Below are 19712 nucleotides of genomic sequence, written 5' to 3' on the forward strand. Positions count from 1 at the left end.
CCAGACTGAACATGCTTTGTCAGTATGTCAGTTGCTGCTTTGCCAGGGCAGTTTCTTTTCCCTCTCTGCGCCCCCTCGCTCTGCTTGGCTCCTGTTAGGGAGCGGAGCCCTATTTAACAATTTTTAGTTTTCACTCTGTATACAGCTTGGAGCACTAAAGACAGGGCAGTGAAATTCAGTGCGGCCACTGGCAAGTTTGTCCCAGTGGCCTCCAGGGTGCGGAACAGACAAAGGGACCCAGCGCAGCAATAAAAGGACCAGCTGCTCCTCTCTGCACCGTTTTTGTTCTGAGGCTCTATCACGCTGCCAAGAGCCTTGCTGGTGATTCTGATAAGTTTAGAGTTGAGGTGCGTACCGAATATTCAAGTGGAAGAGCAAGAAAAGACTGATGCAGAAGATAGCAATGCAAAAGGAGATCTAGAAACCCCAAAAATGGCACCCTCTGCCTTGCAGAGCTGCTAGGTGGCTGCTAATCATCTTGTGTGGTGATTAAATGTAACATGTAATTAAAAAATGCATACAATTCTAGCTGCATTTTAGAAATCCTTTCGTTACGTGTTAGCTATGAAAATTTCATTGTTCCTTCTGTAACCAGCTCAAGGTAATGTTTGGGGAGAACTGCAAAAAGGGGGATGCAACTTGCAGTACATGTTCTTCCTGCAAAAATTCTGAGTTAAAATATTAAAAAAAAAAAAAAAAGGCTGTTTGATGGAAACTGAGTGCTGCTTCTCAGATAAAAAAATATGTTTGAGGGGGAAGAAATACAAGCAATTGTGGATTTTACTTCTTTTTTTTTAGTATAAATTACTTTTCTTTAAATTTCAAAATACTTTGCAGTGGATAAGTAGGTCTGATCATTCCTATTACATAGATGTGAAAACTGAGGTATAGAATGATGAAGTGATTTGGTTGCCCTGGAGCTCAGTGAGGCAGCCACAAAAAGCCCTGCTGCCTTCTGCACTAGAGCAGGACTGGAGTCACTAAGCATTCTTCATATTTCCATACAGAAGGCTGGATTCTAATTCATGGGAGCACCTTTGTGACCAGTATAGCGAACCATTTACCTCCTTTTAAACTTGTACCACGTATTTCCAGTGGAACAAAAAAATCCAAAACCGAACAAAACTACCAAACCCCAAACCACAGCTTTTTCCATTCCTTTGTACTTGTCTTTGTTCCATTCATTTCATTCTAGTTTTTTATTATTTGTTTCCTCTACTCCCAAAGTTACTTCCTTTTCTGTTTAGAATTGTCCTCCTCTTAATAGCATCAGACATCATCCAGCAGTGAACCGGGATAGGATTTGTATGTAGGCATACTTTGTTCTTGGGCTTTTCTTACTTCCCTGTGGAGTTCCTTGAGCAGAGGCAGTGAGGTGCAAGTGGTGAGTTTTTTCGGATGAAGAATTATTTGCTTACCCTTCAGAGAAGGCAGTCAGAGAAGGTACCTTGCATTTGGAGATGAGGTTTACTCTGGCTCTTACTTCCTGGGAGAGTAAATTCATGGTTTTAATACTTAGGAATGCCCCTGCATGAAAATATCTTAAGCATCGTTTCACATGGACAGATGAGCTTGTTCTCTTGGTCCTTGAGGACAGTGCCTGTGAACTGCCTGTATTTTCGAGATGTGAGGAGGTTTGTGGTAACACACACCAGACAAATTGTTTGCTGAGAGAGAAACGTGTGGTCGGCAAGCTGCTTCTGTAGCCATTTGTACCGGGGATGGACAGAAAGGTGTAAGGGGGGGTTGATTTAAGAGTTTTCAGGTTAACCATTCTGTTTGTAGTGAGAGTCAAAGTAAATCCCAGGATGTCCAGTTCCTCCCTGTACTTCATTCTGTTGCCTTTTCCTGCCTACCTTTTTCCACATATGTGTGTTGAGAACCACTTTACATTTTTAGGCTACACAAGTATGGATTATAACAGTTAATTAAAAAATAATCTGCTATGCTTCAAAAAGGTATTTAAAATAACTTTATGAATTTAATGTTTGGTAATGCAGGAGATGAAAGGAACCACTGGGGGGATAAAAAGAGGAAGAGAGTGAAAGACAAGAGTAGTCAGAGAGACGGTAAATTTTAAATGTTACTTGTATTGCTAAGAATTAGAAAGTGTTGAATATTTTATCAGGTTTTCTTTTATTTTTTTACTATAATAATTTTATAGCCAGCTCCTTATGTTGAAGGAATTGTGGTATTGAAGCCAAAGGCTTTTCTTTCTATCACTTTCGGACAGAAATCTGCATGTTCACATAATCCACTCCCCCTCCCCTTTTTTTTTTTTAAACTTCACAGCATTGTGCAACTGCATATCCTTTCTAGAAATACTAAAACGGAAAGCCCTTCCCTGAACTCAATTAGCTATTGATAGATGAGTGCATAGATCTGTCAAACAACTTCATTTGCATTGTAGCGAGGCTTGGGAGGCTTAGCTGACGGAGGGGTATCCCACTGCGCCATGTAGAGCCGCTCAGACACAAAGAAAGAGGCTGTTTCTCTCTCCAAGTTAACAATATTAAATGAGAAAGATGATGGATGGAGGAAAAAAGTGTTAATCTTATTTTACAAATTGGGGTCTGAAACAGCGGGTGTCATTTAGCTTGTTTCTCTCAGCAGCAGGATGTGCTGAAGCAAATTGTACTCAGTAATTTCTCTCTCTACATTGCAACTGCAGTTTTGCAGTGCAAATATTTGTTGTGTGGTGTGATGAACTATATTGGTGAACCAATTCAGGCTAAAAATAACCAGTCAAAAAAACCACCAAGTAATAATGCTCAAGCGGCTATTGTCAGCAAAAGAAATGCTTGTCAAACTATAGATACACAAAAAATAAGTGTCTTTGCCAGAGTTACAGTAGAAATCTGCAGCAGAGCAGAAGTGGGTCTCACATTACAGTCTAGTGTCCCAACAAGAAGTTTTAATTTTCTTCTTACTGCATTTTAAAAAATATATTGAGAGATGTACTGCAGTGCTGTGAAAAGGACCTCGTCCACTATCCTTCGTAAGACTGAACTTGAGACAGGAAACCTAAGGACAAAGGAAGAGGAAATTTTAGGAAATCTAGATTTGTATTTGCAGTTTGTAAGTGGCTATATTTTACTTATGAAGCTGTGTTGCCTGATTATCCTCTGCCTTCTCCCATTGCTTTTCTTGTGCTGCTTGCTGCTCATGCAAATGTATGCAAGATTAGGCAAATCCTGGCAGCCAGTTGATGAGATGGCAGAAAGGCCTTGCCAGGAGAGCAATTAGTCTCATTTTTGTTCTTTCATTTTATTTGTTGTTAGATATTTTCTCTTCCTGTTCCTGAGGAAAGCTGCTGTGGCAGACAGGTGGATTGGAGGCCGTTCCTCTGCCCACTGTGGCCACTGCAGCAGGAGAGGGGGCGTTTGACACTGGAGCGGATCATTCATCAGCGAGAGATCACACAGCAATAACTGGACTATCACTTTTAGAAGGGAAATCTGTGCATGTCTCTGTAATCAAAAGTACTGCTATATTGTCTCTTTGTCAGACCTTCTTGCTTCAAAATGCAAGAAATTAGCTTTTGACATTCATAAAGAAATTCCCTTTCTGCTCAGCAGCAGCAGTGCAGGGTGTCATTTATCCCTTCTTGTTTCTCTAGCTTCTCAAACAACCCAGTTTCTTCTGTAATCCCCAGCTGCTCATTCCTGTTGGGTATTGCCCCTCTTGCTATTCTGTGTATGTTGCTGTGGCCACTTTGGCCTGGGTTGCAAACCAAACGTGCCTGAAAATATAATTTCTCACCACTGCCCCCCTCACGCCCCCCCTCATTTATTTCTGACTTAATTAGGATTCCAGGTCTTGCTTGGTTTGCCCTTAGGTGTGTACCAGAGACTCGTGTCCTACATTGCTTAACAAATACCAAGAAACATTTCTATTTCAGCCAGACCAGTCACCCCATCTGGTTAACCAGACAGACATGCAGGTTCTTGTGAAGGTGGAGTGCAGGCAGGAATAAGGCGCTGAGGCAGGGGGAGAGGGCTGGAACTTGGTCTGCTAGACTATACTGGGGCCAGTGCAGGTGAGAAGAGCCCTTTTGGCTGTTTTTTTGCCAATTAAGTCTGTTTAATGCCAGGTTCTTTCTTTAAATATTTGGGGATTTTGAAACATACATAAAACTGGAAGTAAATTGTGAGTGTGTTTTTAGTTTTGTTTGGGTTTGTGTTTTGTTTGGGTTTTTTTTTTTTAAATCTTGAGTAATCTTCACTTATACTTTATAAATTTAATCAAATTGTTAGGTTTCCAGGTTGACATCTGAGTGAGACTTTCATGTCTTACTCACGTCCTAGGTGTAACTTGTATGTTTAATTGGTATTGAAGACTAAAATCTTACAGCTCTTAGAGCTTCAGCAGCTTGGAAACTAAGGAGGAAATCTTCAAGTATTGAAGAGATAAGACACAGGTTGTCATATTATCCCAGTTCACTACTGCTATCTGTTTGAAAGTCAGAGCCTTACCTCATAGTCTAGAAAAACCTGGATGCTTGATAAAGAAGTTTGATTGTTCTGCCTTTTTTTTTCTTTTTTCTTTTAAATCCCCTTCTTCAATGGAAGATGCCAGTGATGGTGGACGGTCCTACAAAACAGTTTTGGATCGTTGGAGGGAGTCACTTCTTGCTTCTACCAGTTTGTCCCAAGTCTTCCTTCATCTGTCTACACTGGATCGAAGTGTCATCTGGTCAAAGTCCATCCTCAACGCTCGCTGCAAAGTGTGTCGGAAGAAGGGCGATGCAGAAAGCATGGTGCTGTGCGATGGCTGTGACCGAGGCTATCACACCTACTGTATCAGGCCCAAGCTGAAGGTATCTAGGGAAAAGGGCTTCCCTTTGGCACAAAACGTGAGTACTTCTTACAAATTAATTGCATATTCCTAATGCTGATTTTTTTTCCTTCTGTTTGTAGGTCATTCCTGAAGGAGACTGGTTTTGTCCGGAATGTCGACCAAAACAGCGCTCCAGGCGCCTCTCCTCCAGACAGAGACCTTCCGTGGAAAGCGATGAAGAGACTGCTGAACAACTAGGAGAAGGGGAAGAAGAGGCAAACTATGATGAAATGAGACAAAGTGAGGAAGAGCATTATGAAGAAGAGCAAGATGGGGAGGATGAATCTCAAGAGGAAGAAGAAATAAGGTAAACAGACATCTGGTAAAGTGGTTTCATACTGAAATATCATCTTGATCATTAGGTGGAATAGTTGTTCACAAAAGCATGTACCTTGGAAATTCAGTCTAGAAAATATGTTTATTTAAAAAAAAAGGCATCTTGTTATGAATTTGGCCATTACTGGTAGACTTAGTGTTAACAAAAGTTAGGTCCACTGGACTTAGACTCACTTTTCAGGATGAAAATTCCAGCCTTGGATGTATGAGCAAGAGATGGCCATGAGAGTTGTAGTTCTGTACAGCTACTGTTTGAATGTAAAGTGGAGAGTGTTTCAAACAGTAAAGATTTTCTGGAGAAAACCTGGAGTTGGTTTTGTCCAGGTTTGAATTTTGGAGAACTAGCTGCGTACAGTCAGTACTGGAACATGAGGGAAGACAAGGTCACCCATCGGAGTCTATGTGACTTTGAGAGGACTTGAGGACTTCTGTAGTAGCTGTTAAAAACCAAGAAACACCCCATCAAAATGAACCAAACAGAAAAGACCCCAAACAGCTGAATAATCCAATGTATGTGGTAATTTCAGTAAAGTGATGTGATGGATTTGATACACATGCCAGGAACATAAAAGTTGCAGGAAATTTTCCTCATCTCAGACTACTTTTTTTCTTTTTGGTAGAGTCTTTTGAATTGACTGAAGCAAGATTATTTTCAGCTCTGACAGTTGGCATGCAATAATTGGAGAGAACTTGCATCTCCTTGAGAAGTGAATTTATCTCCGGGCTCTTCCTTCTCTCCTGTAATGGAAGGAGAGTCTTGAGTATTAGTTATAAACCCTGACTAGAGCATAAATTTTATACTTGGTGCATTAGAACTGCAGTTTACTTAGGTAACTGATAATATAGTTCAAAAATCTTGGTAGTTACAGTTGCTGTGAGAATAAGTGATTTAAAGAAATTGATACCTGGTACTCATTAATGCATTTGTATTGCTCAAGCTGCAAGAGTGATCAGAATTCTGGGCATTTCTTCAAAGCATGTGCTCCAAGTAATATTTATTTAAGAGACTTCAGAGCAGTATTTAAGGTAATAGTAACTGGATGACTGCATCAGCCTTAAAGCCAGCTGCGCACCAGTCCAAACTTGAATGGTTGAGGTTTAAAATGCTGATTAGAAAACCGAGGCAAAAGAGAGGAATGGAATTTTGGGATAACTAAAAATAATTGTTCACTTTTTGTAGCCCATCAAAGCCAGGAAGACCTCAGGTCAAGTTTCCATTAAAGATGAGAGCAGCAAAACTGAACAATCCGTTCTCAAGTCGTAACAGCCAGCATCAGGCAAGATACGCTTCTCGGAGTCAGCAAAACACACCTAAGCAAGCTGATCCTTTATCTAGAGTGACCAGGAGGGGTATAAGAAAAGTAAAATCAGCCCCTCCGTCTGTGACAAAGCCTTCTTTAAGGCTTCATAGCCGGACCACTCGTCAGAACCAAAGTTCATTACAAGCAGATGTATTTGTGGAATTACTTGGTCCTCGAAGAAGACGAAGAGGAAGAAAGAGTGCTGACAGCACACTGGAAAACAGCCCCTCCAATTCCCTTGGATTTAGAATTGTTGAAACGGCAGATCCGAGTGAACGGCTTAGGAAGTGTCCGGTTTCTGTTTCAAAGCTTTCTCTGCCTGTCACCGAACCCAAGAGAAGAGGCAGGAAACGACAATCCACAGGTTAGAGAAATGTGTTTGTCCAAAACAAAAGCAGTGTTCTGTTCCTTGCTAAAATGTTTGTGTGGTAGGGCTGGGAGATTAGAAGTAGTGGTTGAAGGTGTTTTTACCATTTCCAACAAGACAGCTCCCTCTTTTACAGTGACAGAATGAACCTGAAGAAAAAATTTCAGCCTTCTAAAGAACATTACTTAATTTGCCAAGGAGATTTATCATAACCATATTTTATATTTCATATTTGCACACAATATGGAGCAATTGCTAATAAGTGAATAGAAAATGTGAAAGTGGTATTTATGCCTTAACCCCTGCAAATGTTTCCTTATAGTTTTTATGGTTTTGTTTTATTAGAGAACTGAACAGTGAAGAACACAGATATAGGCAAGGCAGTGAAATTGGGAATATACACGTACAACAGGAAACTGCTACCAGAAGGAAAAGGTTGTCTATCTGGTATAGGGCTAACAGTGTCCTTGCTTGTTAAGCTAATACCACGTGTTTGATGGTATGGAAATACTTGGAAAGCTACAATAACCTTTTAAAAACAAAAAGGACCCCGTGTGGGGCTGAAGAGTGTAAAAGAGTTTGCACTCCAGTGTGGCAGCGTTGTATTCTGAACCACTTCTGTCCCTCACCATTGGGAGTTTCTGGGCTTATCCCCTAACCACCCCGCTGACTACTCTTGAAAGCAGATAAAACCACTGTGAATAGAGGTTTTGTGGAAGTAAAATTATGAGTAGGCGGCTTATTCTATCTTTCTCTAATAGGGCTTTTCTTTAGATGTTTAACTAATTGTTTTAAAATTGAAATAGGTGAAAAAATCCTTTCCAAAATTAATGTGGAGAAGAAGAATGGAGGAGGAACCCAGCTAAGTCCTGGTCCTTAGCATTTTGTACAGCAAGAGAGACATTTAGTGGTTAATAACAAAGCTGTAGTGTAGTTAATACCTGAATCTAAACTACATAAGTTGTGCCCTGAAACTACAACTTTAATAGGGGAGAATAATGATGTTTCACTTTTTTTTAAATTATTTTTTTTGACTTATCAGGTTTTTATTTTTTATCTAATGCTTTTTTTTGTTTGTTTTTGTTTGTTTGCTTGTGTTTTGTTTTGTTTTGTTGGTTGGTTGGTTTTGGGTTTTTTTGTTTTTCCAGAATTACCTCCTCAAACCTCATTGAACAGGAGAAGTTCAGGACGTCAAGGGGGAGTCCATGAACTCTCAGCTTTTGAACAACTCATAGTGGAACTAGTACGACATGATGACAGCTGGCCTTTCATGAAACTGGTTTCCAAAATCCAGGTAACTGATAAAACTGGAGATGGCGTGGTAATGCCTGGGAATCCTGTTGGCTGGCAGTAAAAACGTGGGATTTTATAGCATTGCCCAAACAGGGGATACAGCTAAGCAGTGGGATTCAGGAGAACTCTTGCATTTCAACTCAAATATTTGATGCCAGGAATAACTTTTCCAATTGACTTATTATTGGGAAAATTTTAAATATGCATCAGGCATTTGAAAATGTGAAATGCTTTGATTTGAAAACCAAACCTCAAAAACAAAGAGAGCACAGGGCTGCTAAACATAAGCTTATGGTTATGAATTAATCTTCAATTTATGCAAAGGTATTTTGAGAACAGACCTGCAATAAAATAACAAGGTAGGAACAACTTCACTCTGTTAACTGTAATGCGGTAAAAAGATTATTTCCTAGCTTAGTTCTGAATTTAATTTTTCTCTTGTTTAGATTTTAAAATATTTGATGTTAAAGTAGGTACCCAAAGTAAGTGCTGCTGTAGAGGTTTGTGTTACAACAGAAGTTCCTGCAGCACATCAGCTTTTCTGCAGGCTGCCCTGGCTTGTCAGCCGGGAGGTGCTGCTGGAACTGTCCTCTCTGACAACCTGTCTATCCCCACAGCCCCTGCAGCAGCTCTGCTTGGGCCTCCCGCGGCAGCCAGAGCTCGCGGGTTAAGTCCTCTGTTAAAATTAACAGTGATAGCTGATAGGTGAAGGCTTGAAACTTCTAAGGAGTCACAGATAACTGGAAGGGTTAATGCATCTAGACAAAAAGAATTGTGTAGAAAGTGCAGAGGAGGAGGAGAGGAGTTTTGAATGAAACAGAGACTAGTGTCTGCCCACTAGAATACAGGAGTTACGTTCTTGCAGAATCTGGTGAAGGCAAGGAAGCTTCTTAGGGAGGGATGGAGAATTCAGCTTAGTTTTGATCCTGAAAAGAAGCTGCTAGAACCCAGTGCATTCTGGTTTGCCTGAATCAGTCACTAGGGGATAGTCTCTGTATTGTTCAGAAAGACAAATCCATACCGGAGTGACCCAAGTTTTCTCAATGATGATAGAAATTTTGGGTTACATTTTTGCTGCCTTTAAGACAATGTAAGGAATACATTGAATGACCAGTGCACAGCAAGCCAGAAAAAGAAGCTTACCTTTCTTTTTAGTACTTATGTAAACACCTCTCCTAAAGGGAAAGAAACAAAAAATGTGTCAATCTAATTTGATTTCTCTACTAACTCCTTCTTTAGGTTTGTTTGCAGGTTGCACTTGATACAGTAAAGTTACAGACCCAGAACTTGGTTTTCAAACATACATGATGGTGCATGTGGGTATCTAATCTTGTAAAGAAAAAGGAAAGTAACATTTAGATCAGCTATCTTTACCTTTTGCCCCCACCCCACTTCATGGGTGAGACACAGTCACGGTAAGCTTGGTGCTTACCTGGAATTCAAAATCTGTGATCCAAATGGTCAGTGCCCTTCAGGGTTAGGCAATCCTTTACCTCCCCTCACTTCTATCACATCAACACTGTTCTGAGAGGGTCTTTACCTCTGGTACTTGCACAGCGTGTCCTGCTTGCTACAGGAAGCTTCACCACCTTCTCTTCAGCACAACTAAATGGAATCTCAGGATTTCATTTCTCTTGCAAGATGGTGAATAGTAGTGGAGTAAAAATGGCCATAACTCAGGATTAAGGAGCTTTTAATATTTTAATATGTTACAGGAAGATGAAAAGTTTTTAAATCTTGGAAATATTTTTTGTGCTTGACAGATGGGAATAGCTGGAACATCATAATGCTTATCGGCTCAGGCAATTTTCTTACAGTTGTTCACAGGGTATTTAGGTTTAGATTTATTCATTGAATTGCTGGCTAAAGTTTGTTGTGGTCTGCTGCTTTAATTATATAAAAAATGGAAAAGCAATACTTGCAAACTAATATTCTGTCCAGGAAATGGAGGTGGTTGCTTAGGACTCCTCTGCTTATATATAAAGAAAACCAATGTGCTTTCTGTCAGTGCATGGTTTGCTTAATTTTTTTACACAGGTAGAGTTTTAAGCTTCCATTTGTTTGTCTATGAATCATTCTTTTTGTTTTTCTTTTAAAGGTACCAGACTACTATGACATCATAAAAAAACCTATTGCCTTAAATATAATCCGTGAAAAAGTGAATAAATGTGAATATAAATATGCATGTAAGTATTATTTATTGAAAAAAGTAAAGAACCATGTTCTCTCTCTAAAGTAAATTATTTTCCTAAAATAAGCTGTGTCAGAGGATTAGAAAACTGAAATTGTGTTTGGTTTGGGGTTTTGTGGTATTTTGTGCTTTGTGGGTTTTTTTGTTTTTTAAAGAATATTTTTAAATAAGATTTGTTGAACATAGTTCTTTTACTGGCAAAATACACGGTGTACAGATGGATAAGAAACAAGCAGATGAGAAACTGCTGGTCATTTCTCAAGCCTTTTGATGTCAGCGAGTGATACTGATGAAATATTTAGAAAAGATAGCATTGTTACTGCTTCATTTGTATGTCCTTTATTGACAATCAGAGAAATTTAACCATGTTTACATGGCACTTCACTGAATAATGATAGAAACTTGACGCATGTATAAAGACATTTTGTCTCTGTGTAAGATCACTGTACTAAGTCAGTGGTGTCACACCGCTCTCTTACTTGAGACACACTAAATTAATTTCTTTACTCTTTATTTACTAGCGGAATTCATTGATGACATTGAGCTGATGTTTTCGAACTGCTTTGAATACAACCCTCGTAACACGAGTGAAGCAAAAGCTGGAACTAGACTTCAGGCTTTCTTCCACATTCAGGCTCAAAAGCTCGGACTTCCCATCACATCTGGTAATGTGGACCACGCCGCTCCCGCGGCAAAGAAGTCACGAATCTAACCTCTGCCTTCCAAAGGATTTTCTGAGGGAATCTGTTATTTTCATTAAAATGAAATGTTAAATCACGCAGTCGTCATACCTGTATAAAGCAATAACAACTGTTTAACCACCTTGAAGTGTGGCCTGCACTATATTCTCAATTAAATATTAAGCACTCAGGAGAATGTAGGAAAGATTACCTTTGCTACAGTTTTATTCAGTGTCTAATAATTTTGATAGATGTACTGGGTACAGTACTGGTTTACAGAGGTTTTGTACATTTTTAATACATTCATGTGTCCAAATAACTTCCAGAAGTACATTGTTTATTCCTGCACCAAATGACCTTGTTTCATCCTCTAGATTTTGTAGGAGCTGTGGTATTGAGGGCTTTATCAACTCAGATAAAATCTTCTGCTGTAGCACAGTTGAAGAAACTGTGTGTATGTTTAAAACTTGTTTGAGCATATCTTCTCAACACTACACATGAATGAGTACAACTGCATATCTTTTAAGTACTGTACCAGTGCTGGCTGGAGGTATTCAGTCTGAGTTTATTAAGTAGATATTTATTTAGCATTCAAAGTAATTTGTGAATTTGTTTTGTATTTATAAAATTTGTACTTGGGGATTAAAAACAAACAAAAAAAAAAGTTCCATAACTTTTAATTTTTTTTTTCAGTGGGTTTGTGGTTTTTTGTTTTTTTCTTTTTTTTTTGTTTTGTTTATTCCCCTCTAACTTGATGATCAATCAATAAATACCTTCCTGTGTCCTTGGAAGTTCTTCTAGCAATGAGTAAATTTACAGGACTGTGCTATAAGTTTCTACGTACAACTTTGGAAGTGTACAAATAAAATGACACATTTTTCAAAGTATTTTGAGCTTCTGGCATTTCCTTTTGAGTTACACTGCTACACCATCTTCCCCATGAATTTACTAGGACAAGTTGCTGGAGAGAACACAGCAGAATCTGGTTTCAGTGTGAGTACCCTGTCCTGGATTTGGCTGGAATAGAGTTAATTTTCTTCCCAAGGCTGGTATAGTGCTGTGCTTGGGATGTAGGAAGAGAAGATGTTGGTAACACACTGATGTTTTAGTTGTTGCTACACAGCACTTAATACTAAGTCAAGGACTTTGCAGCTTCCCATGCTCTGCCAGCAGTGAGGTGCACACAGAGCTGGGAGGGGATGCAGACAGGGCAGCTGCCCCAGACTTGCCAAAGGGATATTCCACAGCACGTGACATCGTGCTCAGTATATAAACTGGGGGGAACTGGCTGGACAGCTGAGATCGCTGCTTGGAGCTGCACTGGGCAGCCATTAACAGGTAGTGAGCATTTGCACTGTGCTTCACTTGTATATTCTGTTCTATTATGATTTTTCTCTTCCTTTGCTGCCTTTATCTCAAGCCACAAGTTTTACTTTTATTTGATTCTCTCCCTGATCCTCCTGGGGAAGGAGGGGTGTGTGAGCAGCTGCGTGGTGCGTAGTTGCCAGCTGGATTAAACCATGGCACACCCTGACCAGCATTTTCAGCAGCTGCAGCCAGTGTGATACCTGGTCTTTGAGGGATGCAAATGTTCATCAGTGTGTAAGGAGTAATGTAAGAAGTACATGTATAAGTTGTATGGTTCTTTAATTAGGATCTTTATTTGAATAGTGTAAAACCTCATTGATTAGTTTAGCTGACCAGCAGCTTCTTTAAACTATCCTTACTATCCTTGATAGTCTTACTTTCAGTATTTATTAATTGAAGTTTATTAAACTCAGTTTGAGTCAATAGCTTGAAAACCCTTTTAAAGCCAGTTTTGCCCACCTGGAGGGATGCCACAGTCTGCAAAAGCAGTGTGGGCAGAAGTTTGGGGGTAGGAGTGAAGAGGGTGGGAAAAACTAAAACATGAGATTTGCTGCTGCAGCGACTTGTCTGTGTTTGTGCTGGCCTGTGCTGCAGCGTGACGACTCGTATGTGCTACAGACCTGAGCAATAACTTGCTCTGCAATTGGGGGTTTTCTCTGCTGCTGTAGAGTTTACCTGGCCTTAGAGGTGACAAGAATGGGCATTCCCTTGAGCCTGGGGAATGGATGGTGATCAATAGGAGACTGATCAGGTTGAAGTGTTGGATATCTTCTTTTTTAAGTCTGAGAACTGTGAGGGATATGGTTTAGAAACATCTGTTCTTGTTCAGAGCTGATGCCTCTCTCCTGTCCAGATCAAAGATGGATTTCTTGTTGCCACCACAAAGAATGCTAAATAGTGTAAGGAAAGTGAGCAGCAGAAGGCTTTTTTGCAGGGTGTAGGTTGTACTTGATATCTGTGTCTCTGTTCAGTCCCAAGAGGATCTGAACATCCTGACTAGCAGGTTGCACAAACAGTTGTGCAAGTTCTTGTTCGCATGAATAGTGCCCTTTGACTTAAATGTGAATACTGTTTGGGGATGGAGGGCACAGTGAGCTGAACAAGTCCCTCTGTGGCAGATGCAATTTAAATTGTTGCTGTCCCCAGCCTACTCCCAGCTGTCCATTCCTATCACTCTTTCTCCAAGGTTATTTCCTTCAGTAGCTTCTCCTCAGCAACACAACTATAATTTTCTGTTTGGGTAGTGCAAGTGGGAACAGTTTAACCCAAATCGCTGCTTGTGATGGTGGTGTTTGTCTGCTTGGGCTAGGAGTCAAGCTACCACTTTGTCATTAAGTTTGCAAGCCTAAAGCCTTACTTAGACATGCTGAGGTGGGAAAGCACCCACTTCTTTGAGCAGCTGTGCTTAAAATATTTGTATATGCTGCATGTGCAATGCTGATCTGACCGTCCTTGGCTTTTGTGGTGCTCCCGGGGCACGAACCAAGCCCTCTGTTCCTGGCAGCAGGCTGCCTTAGCCAGTACTTGTGTTACAGCTTTTTGAAACTTCAGCTCTGCTTTTTCTGAGTTATGGTAAGATGGCTTTTTGTGGCTGTTTATTTTCCCCACACATTCCCCTTGGAAAAAAGGGGAATTGCTTTCTATCTCTCCCCTTGTCTTAGGATTGGAGATATCCATGTTCCTTGTCCATCTTTCTCCCCTGGACAAGCCCATGTCTTGGTGCAAGCAGCCACCCCACATGCTGTTACTGCTGGGGTGAGGGAGGTGCTGTATCTGCAGGGGGCTCCAAGCCACAGTTCCACAAAGGCACAGAAATGAGGTAGGGCCAGGGGCTTCATTTCAGCTTCAGAGGCCCTGACTGGTCAGGCTGAGCCCACCTCTCCAGGAAAACAGGCAATAGGCTTCCTTGAGCTTCTGTCCTCCAGGCAGGATTTTTACGAGATCTGAGAGTGAAAGTCTTTACCTTCTTGGTAGCCCAGATATTTCTTAGCCCTGGCAGGTATCCAAAGGCTGCCAGACCAGCTGTTTTTCCTGCTGTGCAAATTCTGCCTCTTCCCTCCTCCCACTCGTTCATGACAGAGCCAAGAATTACCGAGTAACCAACCACCCTCAGCAATTTCTTCTGATGCTTTTTGTCTGTAAGTCTTTCATAACCATGGGGCCAGTTGGAAGAACTGGGCTCCAACCCAAACTACTGTCCCTTCCAGGAAACCTCAGCATTTCCTCAAAAACAACTTGCTCTGCTCCCGACCACCACAGACCGTCGAACATTGAGAAGACAAATCCCTACAGTGGCTGCTGTTACTGGAAGCTGCCCTTCCTACCCAAGCAGGACTAGGGCAGCAGGAGAAGGCCTGTTCTCAGAAGTGCTGGATGTAGCCCTGTGTGGTGGCTGCAGTCAAGCTGATACTGGCTGTTCACACTTAGGTGTCAGGTGGCAGCACCAATGTAGCGAAAGTATTGTGCCAAGTCCCTTCACCTGTGTTAGGATGCCAATGATCACCTTGATTGTCTCTCCAGTGTCAGATTCACCTGCTGGAAGTTTAACTCCTGGAAACCTTTCATGATGCTGGAAAGCTTGAGCTGCTTCCATCTGGCAGACCTTGTGAAAGATTTGGGCCAGAACTCTTCATGGTGAAGGGTTTGGGCTGGGGACACCACTCCTGCACCCAGTGTTGGATGGCTCTTGTGGAGAGGGTGAAGTTTTAAGTATCATGGGAGACAGCACGTGAATGTTAGAATTAACAGTAAATAAAGATGACCTTATTGTACTCTTAGCAAACATGGGCATTAGAAACCAGTAAGAAGCAGCAGAAAGCCAGCCTGAACTTTCATGTGTAATCATAGGGAGGCAGAGATTGGCAGACCCTGAACAGCCCACCTTGCTGCAGTAAACAGCTGCCCCACAGCCACTCATCCCTGAAACCACCATGGTCCAGAAGTGGAGATTCTGCTATGGACGAGTGCAGGGAGCAGATCTCTGAGGACACCAGAGTGTGCCAGAGTCCTGCCCAACAGCATGTTGCTGCTGGACTGGTAACCCAGTACTTTAGGATTTAGGAGATTACATGTGTGGTTTATGATTTTTTTTTTTAATCATTGATGTAATAACTGAATTAACCCTTACCTTACAAAAATCTTGTATATTCCAAGTTTATGTATTTGTATTTGAATCTATTTGTGTTCAGATATCTAACAGTGGTCACATTGCCTAGTGTGTATCACTGTCACCCCTGATTGCAACAATTCCAGCTAACGGTTCCTGAGGCTACCAAGGACTATTTCTATCCTGCAAAAGCACACAAACTCTTAAAAAAACCCCAAAACAAAACATCAGCATCCAGATGACTGCAGGTAGTTATCTGTGTGGCATTTGGCTCACCTGCTGTAACTCCAGGACATCTCTCCCCTGCACAGCTGAACTGCCACCTGGATCTTCACAAGGGTGATGGCTCGTTCCAGTTCTGCAGAGGTGCTGCTTGGGCTCTGCTCCGCATGCTCTAAGGGGGTGTTTGGAGATTTCTCAGCCTGATCCTGTTGGACCTACTGATGTCGTCTTCCTCCCGCCCTTCATCAGCAACCTACTTCCCTTAAATTGATGCTTCCTTAAACAGCACTATCAAAATTTTAAGTGCACAGTTGTATATATGCCCAGTATCAGGCCCATGTAATAACCCCTCTTGAACAATCTCCAGTTATCACTGATAAGAAAGTTTCCCATTTTGGGGCACTTGGGTTTGAGGATGTTTGGATTAAATCCAATGCAAAAGGTAAAATGACTTGTGCTGCAAATCAAAAGAATTATGAAGATGGGTAAGTAAATCCATCACCTTCTTTCCCATTTGTTTGCTAATAGGGATGCTGAAGTAGCACTATCCCTAAAACATGGATGTGTGTGTGTATACTGGGCAAAGTTTTCTATTTTGAACTGCTGTAAGCCACCTATTATTAAAATAACGGTTATCATTCCTGAATGTTGTACTTCTATGTCTTTAAAAGGTACATCTCCACTACCTGGGAAAATGCTGGAAAAACTATGATTTACTTAGACCAAGAGTGGTCTGGGAGCAAAGCCCAGCTTACTCGGGCCTCACCCCACTCCCGGCAGCATCCAGGAGCCTGAGCTTCAGTGACAAACTGCGGCTGGGTCTGCATTTAAACTTGATTTTGTTTTTTAAGTAGTCAAACAAATCTGGTCTGCTGGTGGTGAAACATTCCACCCTCGGCCACACACCTGCAGCTGCATTCTGGCAAACAGATACTTTTCCAAACCAGTGCTTTTTAATATTTGGAGTGCATTACAATGCTAAACAGTAGTTCAGACTACACCTAAAATGTTTTCAATGGCAGAAGGCCACAGGCTGCATATGTTTTGCAAAAAGCGTACTGAGGCCAACTTTGGATTTCTCTACTTTAATACATCAATTTCCTGGGTTTGTAGTGCTGGAAAATTGCTGGAATTAATTTTAATGTTTTTTTTCTTAGTGTACCTCCATCTTTAAAAATTGTTAGGTGTGAAAGAATAAGGTAAACAATGCTTTCTGGGTGTGCAAACACAGGAGCGTGTCAGCCGCTGCCTCGCAAGGGGCGGTGGGTCTGTCGGGAGCTGCTGGGCCCTGCGCCAGTGCCCCGCAGCCTTTGCCAGGGAGGGAGAAGGCAGCGAGCACCCGCGCCCTGCCTGCGCCCTGCCTGTACCCTGCCCGTGCCCTGCCCGCACCCTGCCTATGCCCTGCCTGCGCCCTGCCTGCACCCTGCCCGTGCCCTGCCCGCACCCTGCCCGCACCCTGCCTGCGCCCTGCCTGCACCCTGCCCACGCCCTGCCAGTGCCCTGCCTGCACCCTGCCAGTGCCCTGCCTGCACCCTGCCTGTGCCCCGCCTGCACCCTGCCTGTGCCCCACCGGCACCCTGCCTGCACCCTGCCTGCGCCCTGCCTGCACCCTGCCTGCACCCTGCCTGCGCCCTGCCTGCACCCTGCCTGTGCCCTGCCTGCGCCATGCCCGCAGCTCGCAGCCTGGATCCAGCTGTTCAGGTCACTCGCTTTTGATGATAGAAATGTTTGATTGGGCCAAGTTTCCTACAAGGATGTTACGTGACAGCATACTCTCCAGAGCACTGGCTGCTGCCCACAGAAGATCAGCTTTCACTTATTCTTCCCTACAGTCATTCGCTATTCCTTTCACAGAATCACAGAATTTCTTAGATTTATTTCAAAGAACCGTGAAAGAAATGTCTTTATTCTAGTAATGTAGTGCCACGGCGCCAGCATCGTGTTGCAGCACAGGGTCATTCTGGCGCTGTGTACAGCCTGATTAAACAGCGCCGTGTGAAGGAGCTGGAAACGGCAGCTTGCACTATCATTTCCCATGTAACAAAGTTGTCTTGCAGAGAATATTCCTGCTCTGCTGGGATCATGCATCCTCCAACCTGACTTTTGTCAGTGTGCAGTTCCCAGTTTACCAGTTTATTTAGGCTTTGTATAGCTATTTTCTAGATTAGCAGTCTTATAGTAACATATATAATAATCTATATGCTTTCCTATTTTTCTTCTCCAGTCGCCTTACAGATGAAATCAGTTCAGAGAGGGAAGGACGTGGAGGAGACAGGCTGTGCTGTGGCTTGGCTGCTGCGCATCAGGCGTTGGAAATGGCAGAAATGTGAGCCAGGATGCTGAAACGGGGTTTGGACGGCAGCTCTGCACTTGACTCTGGGCAGCATGGGGATTTGCCTGTGGCATCAGGGCTTCATAGCTGCCTTTCGCGAGCATTCCTGAGCAGATCCCACCATGGGTCACATGCTGGGCCCCGCGGTGCTGGCACCGCTCGGGAGCGCGGCTGTCACCGAAGGACGCTTCTGCACTGACCGACAGGTCCCGCGATCCAGCAGCGGTTATAAATATTCCTGTGCCCCAGTCATCCTAAAGCCCATCCTCAACCATCAGAAAGTGATGTCAACTCATGTATTTAGCATGTTAGGCTTAGCTAACATTTTATTTTTAGATTGCTATCTGAAAAAGAAAAATCTAGCTATTTTAAAAGGCAAGATCAACTTTTTAAGCAACGTATTTTGAGAGGGGGCTTTGCAATGCTTGGGTAGGTTTAGCCCATGCATCTTTTGTTTTCTTTGCTTCTAAGAGGTTTCTTAGTACCAGTCCTTGGGTTCAACATTCATCAAACACAATTTCCTTCCATTCAGATCCAAATGCTGCAAACTGAGTCCCAGGTCTGTTCAGAGTAATTTTAATCATATTAAAACTTCAGAACCAAAAGTTTCTGTCCTCTTTTTTGTCTGATCTTTGCAATTTCCAGTCTAAAGAGGCCACATGAATTAATCTCTTGTCTTGGCACTTCTGTGATGGCTGCCTCCATCTCCTGGTGAAGATTTGATCCTTTCCTGGTGATTACTTTTTCTATTGCAAAGATGTCTCCTTAAATCAGATCTACATCATAGAAGTGCTGATCACAATTAGAAACAGTCCGTTTTCCAAGGACCTTATTCCAATGCGATGACATAACCCCAGTAGGAGGGGAAGCCTGGAGTGATGAAGGTTAGTAGCAGAATAAGGCCAAGGCTGCAAGACTTGGGATTAGTGCCCAAATTCTATGTGCAATCTGTGCACAGTGCTGCTCTGCCCTTGTCCAGCCACAGGAAAGCAAGGATTCCTTGTCCCGCCAGGAACCCTGGCTATCTCAGAGGGCCCGCTTTTTGGGGACTCACAAAGCTGAATCATTATAGTCCTTACATGCCAACCAGCCCCAGCATCTTGAACTTCTGCATGCATCTATCCGGAAGGGAAAGAGCTTTCTGAAATCATTGCCACCTCTTCCTGGAGAAGCACCAGTTGTGTCATCTGCTGAGGTGTCTGACTGCATCCTAACTTTTGGCAGTCATCCTCCTGCGAACCAGGCTGAAGCTGTTCAAGAAATGACCCCTTCTAGCTGTCCTGCTCCCCTGCTGAGAGGTGTCACCACCCTGCGGCTGAACAAATTTTCAGAAACCTACACAAGATGAAAGCACTGTTAGGAAAGTCGTAAACCTGGCCTTTATTTTGGTGACGCTACTGTTGTCCTTCTCTGTGTAAGTTTTATTATGTTTATGTACTAAATTTTACATCCTGCGAGCAAGCAAAGAACCAACTGTTGCATCACAGCACAAAGAAACAGACCATATTTCTATCTCCCTTCTAATTTTAAAAAGAAACAAAAAACTCTGCTTCTGTGCTGTGGCAAGTCTATTGAAATCCTAGTCTACAAAGCACCAGAATTTGAATTCCTAAGCTTGGAGGGAGGAACTTGGAGACTGCCAGCATAAGGACTATCACTCCATTTGTAACACACAGG

General features: G+C 42.3%; 1 protein-coding gene across 3 annotated transcripts in view; it reads left to right on the forward strand.

Moving 5' to 3' along the window:
• The window catches only part of BAZ1A (bromodomain adjacent to zinc finger domain 1A), a 64420-nt gene extending 52480 nt beyond the window's left edge, over nt 1–11940 (forward strand). For all 3 annotated transcript variants that reach the window (XM_080345016.1, XM_080345018.1, XM_080345017.1), the window contains 6 exons: nt 4572–4819; nt 4920–5146; nt 6356–6840; nt 7992–8137; nt 10235–10322; nt 10849–11940. In XM_080345016.1, the coding sequence (XP_080201142.1) occupies nt 4572–4819; nt 4920–5146; nt 6356–6840; nt 7992–8137; nt 10235–10322; nt 10849–11039 (1385 nt within the window). In that variant the 3' untranslated portion in view covers nt 11040–11940. The remainder of the gene's footprint in view (nt 1–4571; nt 4820–4919; nt 5147–6355; nt 6841–7991; nt 8138–10234; nt 10323–10848) is intronic.
• The last annotated feature ends 7772 nt before the right edge of the window (nt 11941–19712 follow it).

Source organism: Nesoenas mayeri, assembly GCF_963082525.1.
Source record: "Nesoenas mayeri genome assembly, chromosome: 5".
Taxonomy (NCBI): Eukaryota; Metazoa; Chordata; class Aves; order Columbiformes; family Columbidae; genus Nesoenas; species Nesoenas mayeri.